The sequence below is a fragment of the Bufo bufo genome, chromosome 6 (genome assembly GCF_905171765.1).
Source record: "Bufo bufo chromosome 6, aBufBuf1.1, whole genome shotgun sequence".
In the NCBI taxonomy this organism is placed as follows: Eukaryota; Metazoa; Chordata; class Amphibia; order Anura; family Bufonidae; genus Bufo; species Bufo bufo.
Window position 1 is genome coordinate 298,992,892 of NC_053394.1, and position 18,047 is coordinate 299,010,938.

At 40.2% G+C, this 18,047-nt stretch overlaps 1 protein-coding gene across 1 annotated transcript in view; it reads left to right on the forward strand.

Moving 5' to 3' along the window:
* LOC121005690 (collagen alpha-1(XV) chain-like) overlaps positions 1–18,047 on the forward strand; it is a 68,884-nt gene that overhangs the window by 21,691 nt on the left and 29,146 nt on the right. The window contains exons 8-11 of the mRNA XM_040438464.1: positions 15,539–15,610; positions 16,752–16,793; positions 16,881–16,908; positions 17,076–17,110. Of these exons, the coding sequence (XP_040294398.1) occupies positions 15,539–15,610; positions 16,752–16,793; positions 16,881–16,908; positions 17,076–17,110 (177 nt within the window). The remainder of the gene's footprint in view (positions 1–15,538; positions 15,611–16,751; positions 16,794–16,880; positions 16,909–17,075; positions 17,111–18,047) is intronic.

Sequence of the window (18,047 nt, forward strand, 5' to 3'; positions counted from 1 at the left end):
AAAGTTGCAGAGTCCAAGTGCTAGTCTAATCAGAACTGATTGCGGTTGGTGTAAAATCCCGCATAAATGAAAAAGGTTAGAGCTCTCTAACAAATCCTCAATATTGACAGATAGTGTGTGGTTGGGGGTCCTCACCATACGTGTTTCAGAGATCTCAGTCTCCTTCCTCAGTGGCTAGGAGACCCCCAAATGTAGCGAAGCTTTTATAGTCTTATCAGATAAAGATCTTCAATTAAATGGAAAAACTGGTGTGGATCAGTTTTCCATCGCTCATCCATTGGCATTAGTATAATTGTCTCTGTAGTGGATGTGGTATAGCAAAATCCCTTGCGTTTTTCATGCGATTTTTTTTAAATACGGTCTTTTCAAATAATAAGTGACAATACATAACAAATGTAGTAATAGGAAAATGAGCGAGCACTCATACACTTGGCAACCAGATTGACATGTGCAGAAAATATTTATTAAATCCCCATAAAATACAAGTAATAAAATTTATAAGAACAATGTAGCAATGATATACAACATTACAATCACATATATTATGGTAGATATGATCGATACTATATTCATATGACTCAATAGTGTCGATAAATTCAATAATATATATCTCACCAAAAAACTTCAAGTATATGCTGTTATTTGGGAAAGAGGGGGTATTATCTTCTAGCGCTCTATCCCAATTTGGGAAACTGAATGTCACTGAAAATGCTGTAGGTGTATTCACTGGGAGCGCAATATGTTCATAAAGTGTCCACAGGAATCCTGATAATGTGAAAAGTCTCTTATAGCATATCCTTTTAAGCTCGATATGAGCTTTGGATTGAAGAAAACTTTAAATCGATGTTTGGCTTACCGTCTAGCGTCTGTTGTCTCCCTATTGCTTCAATGGAGCTTTAAATATTTGCCGGCTTATTCATTCGCTCCAAACTGAATGTCACTGTCACAATATTATCGGAGGCTTTTCAATGCAGGTACATCACTTGTTTCACCAGTGATGAAACAAGTGATGTACCTGCATTGAAAAGCCTCCGATAATATTGTATGGCCATACAGAAGAAAATCTCTACAGTAAAGGATTAACTATTCTTATCGTCGAAAGCTGCACCAAAGGAAATTGCGGAACAGAGTGGCAACTCCCGCGATCTTTGGAACTCCTGCGAAATTTAAACCAGCTTGCTGTATGGAGCGAATGAATAAGCCGGCAAATATTTTTAAAGCTCCATTGAAGCAATAGGGAGACAACAGACGCTAGACGGTAAGCCAAACATCGATTTAAAGTTTTCTTCAATCCAAAGCTCATATCGAGCTTAAAAGGATATGCTATAAGAGACTTTTCACATTATCAGGATTCCTGTGGACACTTTATGAACATATTGCGCTCCCAGTGAATACACCTACAACATTTTCAGTGACATTCAGTTTCCCAAATTGGGATAGAGCGCTAGAAGATAATACACCCTCTTTCCCAAATAACAGCATATACTTGAAGTTTTTTGGCGAGATATATATTATGGAATTTATCGACACTATTGAGTCATATGAATATAGTATCGATCATATCTACCATAATATATGTGACTGTAATGTTGTATATCATTGCTACATTGTTCTTATAAATTTTATTACTTGTATTTTATGGGGATTTAATAAATATTTTCTGCACATGTCAATCTGGTTGCCAAGTGTATGAGTGCTCGCTCATTTTCCTATTACTACAATTGCCTTTAAGAGAGGGTGGGGTGATTCCCTCTATATGAGCTTGCAGCACCATACCTTAACTACTTGCTAGTGAGCCACCACAACCTACCACTATGTTTTGACAATACATAACAATCTGAGCATTTATAAATTAAAATATATATAAAAACATATAAAATATATATATAAAATATATATATAGATAAGAAAATATATATATAGAAAATACGTAATAATAATAGGTAGAAAATGTATGTATTAATATGTCCATATCGTAATCTTCAGAGATTGGTTACTAATGGTGTTTTGTCAGATCAAATATTTTTAATATGAACAGTGTGACCAGTATCATTACGTTTTTAATGCGGTTTATTAGCATGAATTGAAAAAGTATAAAGGAATGATATATGATCATAAATAATTAATAAACTGATTGCTAAACATTGATATAAAGTTGATAAAAAATTTATAAAAGTTGGATAAACTTGACATCCGCTGTAGGAGAATCTATGTTTGATAGGGATATGGATGTGGTCGCTAGATGTCGAGGAGAGATAGCAGTGCCGGTAATGACAGCCTGACTGCTATTTCTCATCAACACATAGCGTACCACATCGTTGGTATATTCATAGAAAACCAAAGATTTCAAGGTCAGCATTAAAGGGGTTCTGCACTTTCATTTAACTGATGATCTATCCTCTGGATAGATCATCAGCTTCTGATCGACGGGGGTCCGACACCCGGGACCCGCGCCGATCAGCCGTTTCAGAAGGCAGCGGCGCTCCAGCAGTGCCTCGGCCTTCTCTCCGTTTCCTTCAGGCCCAGTGACATCACGACTAGTATCAACTAGCGTGGGCGTGGCTAAGCTCTGTTCACTTGAATGGAGCTTAGCCGGGCCCACGCTAGTTGATATTAGTCGTGACGTCAGTGGGCCGGCGGTAAACAGTGAGAAGGCCGCGGCGCTGCTGGAGCGCCTCTGCCTTCTGAAACAGCTGATCGGCGCGGGTCCCGGACTCCCGTCGATCAGAAGCTGATGATCTATCCAGAGGATAGATCATCAGTTAAATGAAAGTGCAGAACCCCTTTAAGTCCATTGGGGAGGAGGGTACCCAACTCGTATATTCTTTTAGATTCCAACCTGGACATTCGGAGAATATGGTTACCCCCTCTCTAATGTATTGGAACTTTTTCAAGTGCGGTAAATATTGACCCTGTAGGGTCTTGATTGTGAACCATTTTATAACTTTTAGATGCAGAGTGGTTGTCATATCCCTTTTTTATATTATTAATGTGTTCCGCTATACGTTTCTTGAGGGGCCTTTTGGTCCTTCCCACATACTGCATTTTGCATGGACATTGAAACATGTATATCACACTACTTGTGTCACATGTTATAAAATCTCTAATCTTGTGTACATGACTATTGGTAGAGGATGGAATAGAGTGAGTAGTCTTTGGAAATTTGGTCAGACGACACCCCATACATCTCCCACATGGGAAAAAGCCTGAAAGGCCCATCCATCCAGTTAGAGTAGATGTCCTTATATTTGTAGTGCTTTTCATTTTAACTGTTGGGGGTACCAATAGATTTAGATTAGGGGCTTTGGTGAATGTGATATTTGGTATATCGGGCATTAGTGGTCCTATCACTTTATCGACCTGAATATAGTGACAATGTTCTTGGATGATGGATTTTATCTTTTTGTATTGAGGATTGAAAGGTAAGATCAATCTAATAATACTGTCATCAGTATTGGTTTGTGGTTCATAGTTTTTATCTTCAAAAAATGTCTGGTGATCTAGCTGACAAACTTTTTCTACTGATTCATCCAATAATGATGGCGGGTATTTTTTCTTTTGGAACTGAGCTTTCATTTTTTGTGCTTCTAATTCAAAGGTCTCAATGTGTGTGCAATTTCTTCTAATGCGACTAAATTTACCCTGTGGGATGTTTAATAACCATTGTGGTAAGTGGCAGCTATCAAAAGTATGTAATTGTTTTTAAAAACTTCTTTCTGATAGGTTTTGCAAGAAAGATTGTTGCTGCCCACTGAAATTTCTATGTCTAAGAACGTGACTTATGTTTGACTGGTAGTCGCTGAAAATTTTAAATTGTATGAATTGTTGTTAATTTATTTCAAAAATATATTCAAACTATCTGTGTCATTTCTCCATTTAAAAATTACATCATCGATGTATCTACGCCAGAGTACCAGGTCCGTCCCCAGCCTTGGTTTCGATAATCTCATCCTCCCACTGGGCCATGAATAAATTGGCCTAACTGGGGGGCGAACCTGGTACCCATGGCGGTCCCACGTGTTTGCAAAAAGAAATTTGACTCATAATAAAAATAATTATTATTGAGTATAAAGGATGCACACTCCATTAGATAATCAATTTGTTGGATAGGTAGATGACCTTCCTTTTGCAGTTGTTTTACCATAGATTGGATACCGGATTGATGTTCTATCGCAGTGTATAGTGATTGTACGTCTATCGTTCCGATAATCCAATTGGGGTCATAACTGATGTTTTCTAAAATCTGAATCACTTGGGTAGTGTCTTTAATATATGATGGGATTTCTTAACTGTTGGTTGAACAATTTTATCAATGTATTCAGATAAATTGGCTGTAATGGACCCTATTCCAGAGACAATAGGCTGTCCTGGTGGGTTAGTGGCATCCTTATGTAATTGGGGTAAACAATAGAAAACTGGAATGTGTTGTTGTGTGGTTTGAATATATTTGCCTTCCTGTTCTGATAGGATGTTCTGATTGTTGTTCCATGTCGTGATGTGAGTCTTGATTGTGATGAATTGTATGGGGGATTGTGTTTTGGTGGTGTTTGTCGTGTTTGTGATCAATAAGGTGAGGGAGAAGATCCGCACTTAGCAGAAGTTGCCTCTGTCACAGGTAGAAAGGATTGCACTGGTCAGGATGGTGGTCCTCCCTATCGCTCTATACCCCTTGATTTTGGGCTGCTGGATAGATTGCTGAATGAGTTAATCTGGGGGAGGGGAAGGGTCAGGATTAAGCAAAAATATCTCTGGCTTTCTGAGAGAGACGGTGGTCTTTCCCTTCCATTCCTTCAGGGATACTATATTGCAGCTCAGATAATGTGGTGGGTGGGACGGGGGGCGGACCACCAGCCTGCCTTGCTATTAAGTATCCTGTCAAGGGATTTTCAGGCGCCGTATGGGGATATTTTTTCTATTTTGGAGACTGATCACCCGAGGAAAAGAAAAAAACAGTGTTTAATCAGTGATACGTTAAATAGGGTCTGGAATAAGATTAAAAAAATACTGGGTGTAAAATTCCCCACACACTTTACTCCACTTTGTCAATTGTCGATTATAAATACTGGAATACACGCAGTATTTACCGCTTAACCCATATAATATCACATGGTAAAATCACCCCTTTAGATGAAATAATAAAAGGCACAACTGTTACCTTCTTAGATAGATATAGATATGCACAAATCAGTCACGCATTTATGAACACTCAGGATAGAACCCTTTTGACCATTAGGGCAAATTCCTTTTTGGATTATTGTTTTAAATTTAAGGATACACAACTTACACTTTCTCAAATATATCATAGATTTAGGGACTGCTTAGGGGAAATAACAACATTCAAAAGTGAGGGAGGCTGGGAAGCTGAATTGGGCGATGGGAGCATCTCGGACTGGGATAAAGGCACAACTGTTACCTTCTTAGATATAGATATGCACAAATCAGTCACGCATTTATTAGCACTCAGGATAGAACCCTTTTGACCATTAGGGAAAATTCCATTTTGGATTATTGTTTTAAATTTAAGGATACACAACTTACACTTTCTCAAATATATCATAGATTTAGGGACTGCTTAGGGGAAATAACAACATTTAAAAGAGAGGGAGGCTGGGAAGCTGAATTGGGCGATGGGAGCATCTTGTTCTGGGATATAGTATATCAAAATATAAAAAAAGTATAGATTTCTCAGAAATATAGACTGATTCAGTTCAAGATTGTACATCGCCTATACTACTCCCCCGCCTTCCTCGCTAAAATATATAAGGAAAAAAGGGACATATGTTGGAAGTGTTCAGCAGAAAATTCAGATTTAGGTCACCTATTATGGAACTGTCCAGAAGTAAGGGTTTTCTGGACCAGTTTCTATGAGGAACTATATATAAGATATAAGATTAAATTGAACCGTTGTTTTATGCAGGCAATACTGTGTCTCTTTTCCCCTTCCGATTTAACGCCCTATCAGATACGAGTCTGTCTGGAGGGTTTTATGGTCGCAAAGGCCCTGATTGTTAAATATTGGGGTACCAAAAATAGTCCTAGCTTCTCCGAGTGGAGGGCCCGGATGGATACCATTGACGCCTATAGAAGAATAGCAGGAAACTTAGTGTGACGTTAGAAAGGGTGGGCGTTTCACTTCCAAAATCCCGGCTATTGGTAGTATTGAAATCGAAACTAAAGTAGTAATTAAGGTACAGTCGGACCCTGCAGCAGTGAAATAAGGGGGGTGGGGGGGGGTTAAACAGGATTAATTGTATTAATTTGTGTATAAACATTCTTTATTTTCAAATTGTATGTTATGGAATTTTGTATATTTGGCTTGGAAAATAATAAAGGAGTTTAAAAAAATAAAAAATACTCGGGGAACGAGAAATTCAAGGACACAGTTTCAACATTATCAAACACCAAGGAGAAATCATTTACCCGACCAATACAGAGAAAGAAGAAATTACGGAGAGCGAGACGACGGAAAATATCAAAAGAACCAGTACTGACAGATGGAACATCAAACTCCATTGTAAATTTGCGTTAAAAAATTCTGACCCCAACAGAAACTAACTTGTTAAATAAAGGCCTAAAATTTGCGCCGACCAATAAACTGAATAAGTTTGAAGTATATATTGGTATTGAGAAATGTATAAGAAAACTGTGCCTTAAAAAATACCATATGAAAAATCCAGTTACCGTAGTAGACCCCCCACCTGTAGAAGATTATTTTAGACACACGGACCTTAAAGGGGTTGTCCGGGACCAAATGTTTTTTTTTAAAAACACGTTTACTCACAATGCACATCTAAGTAAAGGCCTCCATACATTTTCAGCTATTTTTGCCACTTCTATGTGGCTCCAACGGTCCCCCACTCATTGTTTATATATCTGTTTATCTTTACCTAACTTCCGGCTGCACTGCCCTGTGGGTCCTGGGGCAGCACAGCATCAGGTGGTTACAGCTCTGCTGTAACTCCGGCCCCTCATCAATATTCACTTCAATTCATTCAGAAGCTCACCGGACTGGAGGGGCGGGGCTTAGCGGGTTAAGGGGCGGGGCTTAGCGGGATGTCGGCCAGCCGCTGTAACTCCGCCCCCTCATCAATATTCACCTCGATTCATTTGCTGCCAGTGACGTCACCGGGCTCCCTGAGCAGCGGAAGAGGAAGCTTTGCTTGCCTGCAAGGGACCCGGTACGTCACTGAGGAGAAGAAAACAGTAACTTCCGGCCATGAATTTCAAAGATGAAAACGGGGCTGCAGAAATCTGGGACAAAGGTACTACCTGCTTGTATGTAATGTGTATGCCACACTTGTACTATTAGAGCAATGTCCCCAATCCCGGACAACCCCTTTAAGAATAAAACTAAAAGATACCCTACACAAGAAATAAGCACAGAAATGTCAACCTTTCGTCAATCTGTAGAGAACGACATAAAGAAAATTAAGGATAAACATCAATATTACAATTTATCAAAAAATGAGATAGCCGCTATTAAAATATTACAAGGAGATAACAATATAGTTATAAGACCGGCTGACAAAGGGGGTGCGACAGTCATTTTGTAGTATGAAAGATATAACCAGGAATGTTTAAGACAGTTATCCGATATGGACACGTATAGAAAGTTATCAATTGATCCCACCCAAGAATACTACAAAAAACTCATACAACTATGTGAAAAGGGTATACAACGAAACATCCTATCAGAACAGGAAGGCAAATATATTCAAACCAAACAACAAAGCATTCCAGTTTTCTATTGTTTACCCAAATTACATAAGGATGCCACTAACCCACCAGGACGGCCTATTGTCTCCGGAATAGGGCCCATTACAGCCAATGTATCTGAATACATTGATAAAATTCTTCAACCAACAGTTAAGAAAATTCCATCATATATTAAAGACACTACCCAAGTGATTCAGATTTTAGAAAACATCAGTCATGACCCCAATTGGATTATCGGAACATTAGACGTACAATCACTATACACTGCGATAGAACATCAATCCAGTATCCAATCTATGGTAAAACAACTGCAAAAGGAAGGTCATCTACCTATCCAACAAATTGATTATCTAATGGAGTGTGCCTACTTCATACTCAATAATAATTATTTTTATTATGAGTCAAATTTCTTTTTGCAAACACGTGGGACCGCCATGGGTACCAGGTTCGCCCCCAGTTAGGCCAATTTATTCATGGCCCAGTGGGAGGATGAGATTATCGAACCAAGGCTGCTGGGGACGGACCTGGTACTCTGGCGTAGATACATTGATGATGTAATTTTTATATGGAGAAATGACAGATAGTTTGAATATATTTTTGAAATAAATTAACAACAATTCATACAATTTACAATTTTCAGCGACTACCAGTCAAACATCAGTCACGTTCTTAGACATAGAAATTTCAGTGGGCAGCAACAATCTTTCTTGCAAAACCTGTCACGGCGCCGTCTAGGAGGCGGGCAAGTCCAGAGCGCGCGCGCATCATCAGTGCGTCCAGCGTCACCCGCGCTCCTGATAATACTATGCGTGCATCTATCTGCATTCATGCTAATGGTTTTAGGGCTGAGCACCGAGCTGGTCACTCGGTGCTCGGCTGTGTAGTCTGTGTGAAGTCATGTGACGCTGGCCACGTCACATGACCCCTCTAGCTCCCTATTTAAACAGGCAATCTGCTGGCCACAGATTGCCTGTTATTTAGGTTCCACCTGCGATTTTGTCTTTCCCGGCGTACTGACCCCCTGCTGAACTCCTGACGATCCTCTGCTGACTCCTTTGGTACTTCATGACTCTCCTGGTATTTATGACCCCGGCTTCTCCTGACTATTCTCTGCTTGCTCCATTTGTACTTTGTAGATTTCCTGGTATTGACTCGGTCCGTTCACGTTCTGTTGTTTGTCTGTCTGTCATCCCTGCACTTATTCCAAGCTAGGGATTGCCGTCCAGTTTTCCCCTGTCATTAGGACTCGCGATGCAAGTAGGCAGGGCCAGGGGTGAGGGTGGAGCGCAGTGGTCCCTTCCCTCCCCCTGTGTGTGTGTGTACGTGACCGTTACACTATCAGAAAGAAGTTTTTAAAAACAATTACATACTTTTTGATAGCTGCCACTTACGACAATGGTTATTAAACATCCCACAGGGTCAATTTAGACGCATTAGAAGAAATTGCACACACATTGAGACCTTTGAATTAGAAGCACAAAAAATGAAAGATCAGTTCCAAAAGAAAAAATACCCGCCATCATTATTGGATAAATCAGTAGAAAAAGTTTGTCAGCTAGATCGCCAGACATTTTTGGAAGATAAAAACTATGAACCACAAACCAATACTGACGACAGTATTATTAGATTGATCTTACCTTTCAATCCTCAATACAAAAAGATAAAATCCATCATACAAAAACATTGGCACTATATTCAGGTTGATAAAGTGATAGGACCACAAATGCCCGATATACCAAATATCACATTCACCAAAGCCCCTAATCTAAATCTATTGGTAGCCCCAACAGTTAAAATGAAAATCACTACAAATATAAGGACATCTACTCTAACTGGATGGATGGGCCTTTCAGGCTTTTTCCGATGTGGGAGATGTATGGGGTGTCGTCTGACCAAATTTCCAAAGACTACTCACTCTATTACATCCTCTACCAATAGTCATGTACACAAGATTAGGGATTTTATAAAATGTGACACAAGTAGTGTGATATACATGTTTCAATGTCCATGCAAAATGCAGTATGTGGGAAGGACCAAAAGGCCCCTCAAGAAACGTATAGCGGAACACATTAATAATATAAAAAAGGGATATGACAACCATTCTTTATCTAAACATTATAAAGTTTTCACATTCAAGACCCTACAGGGTCAATATTTACCGCACTTGAAAAAGTTCCAATACATTAGAGAGGGGGTAACCATATTCTCAGAATGTCCAGGTTGGAATCTAAAAGAATATACTAGTTGGGTACCCTTCTCCCCAATGGAGTTAATGCTGACCTTGAAATCTTCGGTTTTCTATGAATAGACCAACGATGTGGTACGCTCTTTGTTGATGCGAAATAGCAGTCAGGCTGTCATTACCAGCACTGCTATCTCTCCTTGACATCTAGCGACCACATCCATATCCCTATCAAACATAGATTCTCCTACAGCGGATGTCAAGTTTATCCAACTTTTATTAATTTTTTATCAACTTTATATCAATGTTTAGCAATCAGTTTATTAATTATTTATGATCATATATCATTCCTTTATACTTTTTCAATTCATGCTAATAAACCGCATTAAAAACGTAATGATACTGGTCACACTGTTCATATAAAAAATATTTGATCTGACAAAACACCATTAGTAACCAATCTCTCAAGATTACGATATGGACATATTAATACATACATTTTCTACCTATTATTATTATTATTATTACGTATTTTCTATATATATATTTTCTTATCTATATATATTTTATATATTTTTTTTATATGTTTTTATATATATTTTAATTTATAAATGCTCAGATTGTTATGTATTGTCACTTATTATTAGAAAGGACCATATTAAAAAAAATCTCATTAAAAACGCAAGAGATTTTGCTATACCACATCCACTACAGAGACAATTATACTAATGCCAATGGATGAGCGATGGAAAACTGATCCACACCTGTTTTTCCATTTAATTGAAGATCTTTATCTGATAAGACTATAAAAGCTTCGCTACATTTGGGGGTCTCCTAGCCACTGAGGAAGGAGACTGAGATATCTGAAACGCGTATGGTGAGGACCCCCAACCACACACTATCTGTCAATATTGAGGATTTGTTAGAGCGCTCTAACCTTTTTCATTTATGCGGGATTTGACACCAACCGCAATCAGTTCTGATTAGACTAGCAATTGGACTCAGCAACTTTTTCATCCCTCTAGACCAGAAGGAGACGCCGGAAGACCATAGCACTGCTAGCGCTGTAGGCACGTGGGACGCCGCGGCCACAGGCATCAATATTAGCACATCGCTCCAAACACTGTGATTAATATCTGCGGCAGACAGCGGAACACATCACCTGATCCTCCGTTCACCACCGCCAGGCTGTTTCCCAACCGGGACAACGAATCGTAAGTAAGGGTATTACCACCAAGCCCTACTTTTCATGTGTACTGTGAACTTTTGAAAGCTGCGGCTATTGGTAACGAATCTTCAGTATATGTTACCTCATTCTTAATATTGAGGTGATACAGTGTCAAACAATTGGAAACATATATATATCCATTTGTTACAACAGGCAATACAGTCTTCCTACAGTGGATGAATTATTTTGATATATTTTTAACCCTTGCAGCTGCACTGTGGACTATATAGCTATTGGAGCAACTTCCCTTCAGGTGGAATCCTCCTTTTTCTTTATACAGGTGGAACTCTTTCTATTTGAGGTGGAAATATTTTCTTTTTTTAGGTGGAAATATTGTCTACATAGGTGGAATTATCTTACACCTAAATACAAGGCTCCTCTCCAACATAATCACAATATTTTTAAATAGGTGGACTTATTTTTTAATAGGTGGATTTATTTTTATTTGTATGCATTCACTATAAGTATTTGTATTGTGGTTTTATTGTGGATATATTTTACTATTGTCCTTTTTTACTATCGTCCCCTTCAGTCCCATGGTGGATGAAATATTGATTTCCATTGATATCAGCTTCAATACTATATTAATGAATCTGGCTAACGTCTGTATCTATCTGATGAATGTTGACATATGATTTCTACTTTGCTTGAATTGTCAGAGAGTTATGTAGCCACTTGAGGACTATCTGGGATATTCATTACGGAGACCCTAACATTTATGGTCCACCTGACCTAGGTCTACGCAGTTAAATATCTCTGAGATTCCCTATACTGTTACACTTCCGTCTTTAGTAAATAAAACTGTCAGTATATACCAGAAATTTGTTTTAAATAAACGATAGATGAATTCCTCCAAATGAGGTGTGCACAACCACTCTATATATTATATTGATCTGGAGCCATGCTGACTGCAGTGCATCCCACAACTGCTGGAGGGTTAAAGGAAAGGATCCTTAGAGTGATCGATGATCGAACTTGGTTGAAGTCTGGGGAATTAGGGGGCCAGGGTAGTACTTGGACATCTTACTCATGCCCAATGTCTGACATTTCTAGCTGTGTAACATGTTGTAACGTCTTGCTGGAAGATCCCATCCGCCCCAGGAAGGACAATCAGCATGTATGGATGTACATGATCTGCGAGGATGAATTATACTGTAATTCGTTGAGTGTGCCTTCCACATGGATAAGGGGGCCAGAGACTGCCACAAAAACATATCCCAGACCCTAATGCTGCCACCACCAGCTTGTGTTATTCCACCATTGGTTACTGGGTGTTTGTTCTCTGATGTTTCTCATTTGACACACAAACATCCATCCATTCGATGAAGCAGAAAACGTGACTCATCAGAGGAGGCAACCCTTTGCCAATCAGCGAAGATCCAATTCTAATACTGTCGCGAAAATGAAAGTCTTTTTCTGCTACTCCAACTTTGTTAGCAGAGTTGCAATGACTATCCAGAGCACCATACGTAGTAGGGTTCACTGAACTGTTGTTTTAGACACGTCTAAGCAGCCTCCTGGTTCATTTTGGTGGTGAGCTTCTCCACTGTAGTGTGTCAGTCAACCCTTGCGCACCTTCGTAGCCAATGTTCACCTTTAACATAAATGACAAGTGGTGCTATGCCGTTTCCATGTTGCTTATTCACAATGGTGCCATTTGTTCACTCACAATACACTTTCAAGACCGAAGCATGTGAACCAGTTCACAAAGTCCATAGCAGAAATATTGCCACCCATCTACCGAAACCCAATAATCATCCCTTTTTGCAACTCGCCCCTTTTAGCCATGACAGCAACAAGGGATATGTGTGCAGACAGCCTACTGTACACCTTATAAACCCACCAAGCCAGCTCATGACATGTGACTTCCTTCATGAGCTGCACTCTGCCAATGGCGAGTTTCTGTGAAAGCGGGGAGTAAATGCATTTCCATTATTGTTTTTTTGCAGTTTTTGTTTGCTAAAAATTACACAATAACTTTATTCTATGGGTCATAATGAATATGGTCAGTTTACTTTTTTACATTTTAGCACTTTTGCATAATTAAAAAAATGGTTTTTATGTCCTGTACTGAGAGAGCTGTAAATTTGAATGTTGTTAAAGTAGCCTTATGTGGGCTTGTTTTGTGCAGAATTGGTTGGTTATTGTGTGTTTTTTCTCACTCAATAAAAATAACAAATCAACTTTATTTTGCTATGATTGCAAGGGAATTTAAGCAGTGATTTTGTGATTGCTTCTACATAGTATTGCAAAGCAATATTGCCTGTACTGACAGGCAGCCAATTAGGCCATGCTTCTGGCAAGTCCTAATAGGCACATACACATGGCAGGCCAGGGGGCCATTGTTAGGCCCCAGCTATCATAGTGACCTGGGGTCATAAACCTTTGATGTGTAGCCACTATTGACCTAACTTTTTAACATGATCTGAGACCAACTTTATTGGTCTCCATTCAGTACCCAATGCTGTTAGCAACAGCCTCGGCATTGGAACTGCAGAGTGCATAGTATTGTAATCCTCTTTTAAAGAGGTGCCGTAAAAAAGTGGCACATCCAAATTACCATTAGCTGCTTCCGTAAAAACAGTATATGGCGTTCATTAAAGTGGTTAGGCTGCCCATATTCAATGGCTGTTGGCTGAATGCATGTTCAATCAACAGCTATCTTTCCCGATTACCCTATAACACATACACCCTCGGTATGGCTGAGCATGTATGTGCTGTCAATAGAAAGAGAAAGGGGTCTAGCAAAAAATTCAGTTGGCTTGATCCTTTTCTTTCCAGCATCATCTGTTGGGGAAAAGTCACGAGCTTCCCCATACACCACTGTGGCACTGTGGTTTAAAATGATTCTACATAAACAAAGGGGATGAAGCGCTGCTCTGAGCGCTGTGCCCCTTTGTCTTTAATCAGCTCTGCTTGGCTGTCTGAATATGTTAAGTATATATCCATAGAAAGTACACGGAACCCTTACACCACATGCTCAGGCAGCCAAGTAAAACTGTTTAAATGGGTATTCCCATCACATACAATGGGGGCATATCGCTAGGATATGCCCCCATTGTCTGATAGGTGAGGGACCCACCTCTGGGACCCACACCTACAAGGAGAACGGAGCGGGAGAGCTGTGGCTGGAGGACCCCGGATTTCCCGGAGTCCGTCCACCAAAAAGCGCTGCTCCCCGCTGCTCCCATAGAAGTGAATGGGAGCACACCGTGCACGTGCGGCCCCTGCTCCCATTCATTTCTATGGGGTAGACGGAAACAGTCGAGCCAGCGCTCGGCTAATTTCGTCGACCCCATAAAAATGAATGGAGGGCAGCTGCGCATGCGCAGTGCGGCCTATGTTTATTTCCCCGCTCCGTTCTCATTGTAGGTGGGGGTCCCAGAGGTGGGACCCGCACCTATCAGACAATGGGGGCATATCCTAGCGATATGCCCCCATTGTCTAAGATGGCAAAACCCCTTTAAGGCTTAAAGGGTGCTCAGAGCAGCACTTCTGCCTCTTTGTTTTTTGGAAAGGTTTAGTTACCCTTCAAAAAAATCTCTGCCATAAATGAGATTTCCACTCGAAGCTGAGTGATTTGCATAATATCACAAAAGCTATATCCAAATGTCTTAAAATTTCCCTGTATTAGCAGTTGGTAGACAAAATCAGTTACCTATTGTATTGTATTTTTTTTTATGCAGCGCTTTACAGACATTAGCGTCACACTGTCCCCAGAGTACCTGAATGAAACCAATGCAAAAACAGGGAGAACATACAAACTCCATTCAGATATACAGTAGTCCATGGTCAGATTTGAACCTAGGACCCCAGATGCTGAGAATGAGGCCTCTTTCACACTACCGTTTATTTTTTCCATTTTGCGGGCCGTTTTTTGCGTTCCGTATACGGAACCATTCATTTCAATGGTTCCGCAATAAAAACGGAATGTACTCCGTATGTATTCCATTTCCATGATTCCGTATCTCCGTTCCGTGCAAAGATAGAACATGTCCTATATTTGGCCACAAATCACGTTCCGTGGCTCCATTAAAGTCAATGGGTCCGCAAAAAAAACGGAATACATACGGAAATGCATCCGTATGTCTTCCGTATCCGTTCCGTTTTTTGCGTAACCATCTATTGAAAATGGTATGCCCAGCCCAATTTGTTCTATGCAATTACTGTATACTGTATATGCCATACGGAAAAACGGAACGGAAAACGGAACCGAAACACAACGGAAACAAAAAAAAGGAACAACGAATCCGTGAAAAACAGACCGCAAAACACTGAAATAGCCATACGGTAGTGTGAAAGAGGCCTGAATCACACATAGAAATTGCATGGATACAATTTGTGATACAAAAAGCAGACAGATCTTTCTATAATGCTAAGTTTAAAATTGTAAATGATGACTTTCCACACAGGGCCCTCCTGGAAATCCTGGAATGCCCGGCCCACCAGGTCCTCCTGGACCACCTGGGGTTGTTTATCTAAATGTAAGTTTTATGTACTTGGGTAAAATAATGTCCTTCTTGCATCATTCAGTTGCACACTAAAGATCAATTAGGCTTGTTTCACACCACATTCTGGGAAACTACTTTGGCTACTTTCACACCAGTGTGGAACTGTCATGGATCAGCAAAAACGCTGCCGTCATGATAATACAACCTCCTGCATCCGTTATTATCTTTAAAATAGCCAAGACAGATCCGTCATGAATTCCACTGAAAGTCAATGGGGGACGGATCCGTTTTCTATTGTATCCGAGAAAACGGATCCGTTCCCATTGACTTACATTGTGAGTCATGATGGATCCGTCTTGCTCCGCACCACATCACGGACAGAAAAACGTTGCTTTCAGAGTTATTCTGTCCTCGATGGGGACACAACCAAACGTAAAGGAATGTATTCTGCTGCACTACGTTTAATTCAGTTCAGTTTTGTCCCTATTGACAATGAATGGGGACAAAACGGAAGCGTTTTCCCCGGTATTGAGATCCTATGACGGATCTCAATAGTGGGAAGGGAAAGCGCAGATGTGAAAGTAGCCTTTCCTGTACGTCTTTATTCATCAAAGTTAGGAGCAGACCCAGCGAAAAGGGATACATTTCTTACTTCTTCCTTGTGTCTGGGTCCATTCCTGATCTTGGTTATAATGTATGGATGTGATGTTCCTTTACTTGGTACCTATATTGAACTGTAAAAATACATTGTCGAGAGGTCAAGCTATCACCTAGGCCATTTGAATATAACTACCTCATTGCCAGTGTATATCTGATATATTCTTATGTCTTAATGGCGCATATTTTTATATACGCTTGTATTTCAATGTATGTTATTTAAGACTTCATGTAAAACCCTTAATAAAAATAATTTTACAACAAAATGTATGGATGTGGTCTGAAACCAGCTTAATGCCTCATTCATATGCCAATGTTTCGGTCAGTGATTTCGATCGGTCATTGTGAGCCAAAAACAGGATTGGAGTCTCCACAAACATAAGGTGTAAGGGAAAGATCTGCACCTGGTTTTGGCTCACAATCACTGATAGAAATCACTGACGTGTGAATGAGGCATAAGATAGAGAGAATCTTAAAATAAGAAGTGTTTTTACTTGGAATACCTATCTCTCTGCAGAGAGTGTTCCCTGTCCCAGCACGACCACACTGCAAGCAGACGGTAAAGTGGACTTGTATGACCAAAAACATTTATAAAATGGTAGGCTACGTACAGTCCCACAATTTACCTCTTATTCATTTTAAACAGGTTCCCAATGAAAAAACTGAGGACCCAGGTAACTATATTATTATTTTTGTTCTCATTTCTGTTCATGCTCTCATATCATTTGTACATGAATGCATTAAGTCATTATTTTGTTTCCTTCCTCATCTAATATAACCTATCAGTGCTTTGGCCTTCAAATTTTCTTTTATCTAACTTAGATGTTTTTGTTGCCATCAGACTCTGGGCCAGTTGAACGTCGTTTTGATCAGAAGGTAAGACCAGGCCACATTGTAACCATCTATACATGGGTTGTATAGAACAACAAAAACATGGCTGAGTTCTTGCAGAATCAGCAGCATACTTATCCATGGGGTTTGTCTGTAAGGCCATACCTACATGACCATGTTACGCCATGCCCATTTTGCTGACCGCAAACTGCAGATCCGCAAAACACGGGCACTGGCCATGTGCACATCACAGTGTGGACCTATTGACTTGACTAGGTCCACGATCCGCAAGATGCAGCCAAAGATAGTATATGTTGTATCTTTTGCTGCGCGAAGGCACAAACCCAGAAGCACACGGAAACACACAGAAGCCCTTCCATGTGCTTCTGGGCCCATGCCTCTGCATCACAAAAGATAAAACATGTCCTATCTTTGGCAGCATCCAACTGATTGCGGACCTACTGAAGTCAATTGTTCCGCACCGTGATGCAAGGTGCACATGGCCGGTGTCAGCGTTTGTGGTCTGAAAAACAGCCACAGCCGTCACACAATCGTGTGAATGTGGCCTTCGTCTACAGCTACAAGTCAACTTGAAGTTGAGTGACGTAAGATTGCACTACTGCTGTGATGGCTAACCTCCGGCACTCTAGCTGTGGTAAATCTACAACTCCTAAGATGCACACTTGCTTAGCTGCTCCCAGAACTCCATAGAAATAAATGGAGCATGCTGGGAGTCGTAGTTTCACCACACCCTGAGTGCCGGAGGTTAGCCATCACTGCATTACTACACTGTACCTAATGATAGTAATTCACAAGTTGCCGTGAATTGCCAGTTGGCAGAAATCCAAATCTGCTGGATTTTTGTGCCACCACATTCACTATAATTAGGTCGTGAGGCCACAAGTGCTCGTGAGGCTCTAGCCTTGTCACAGCTCAGCTCCAATTACGTGATTAGATCACTTACAAACTGTTGACAAGTATA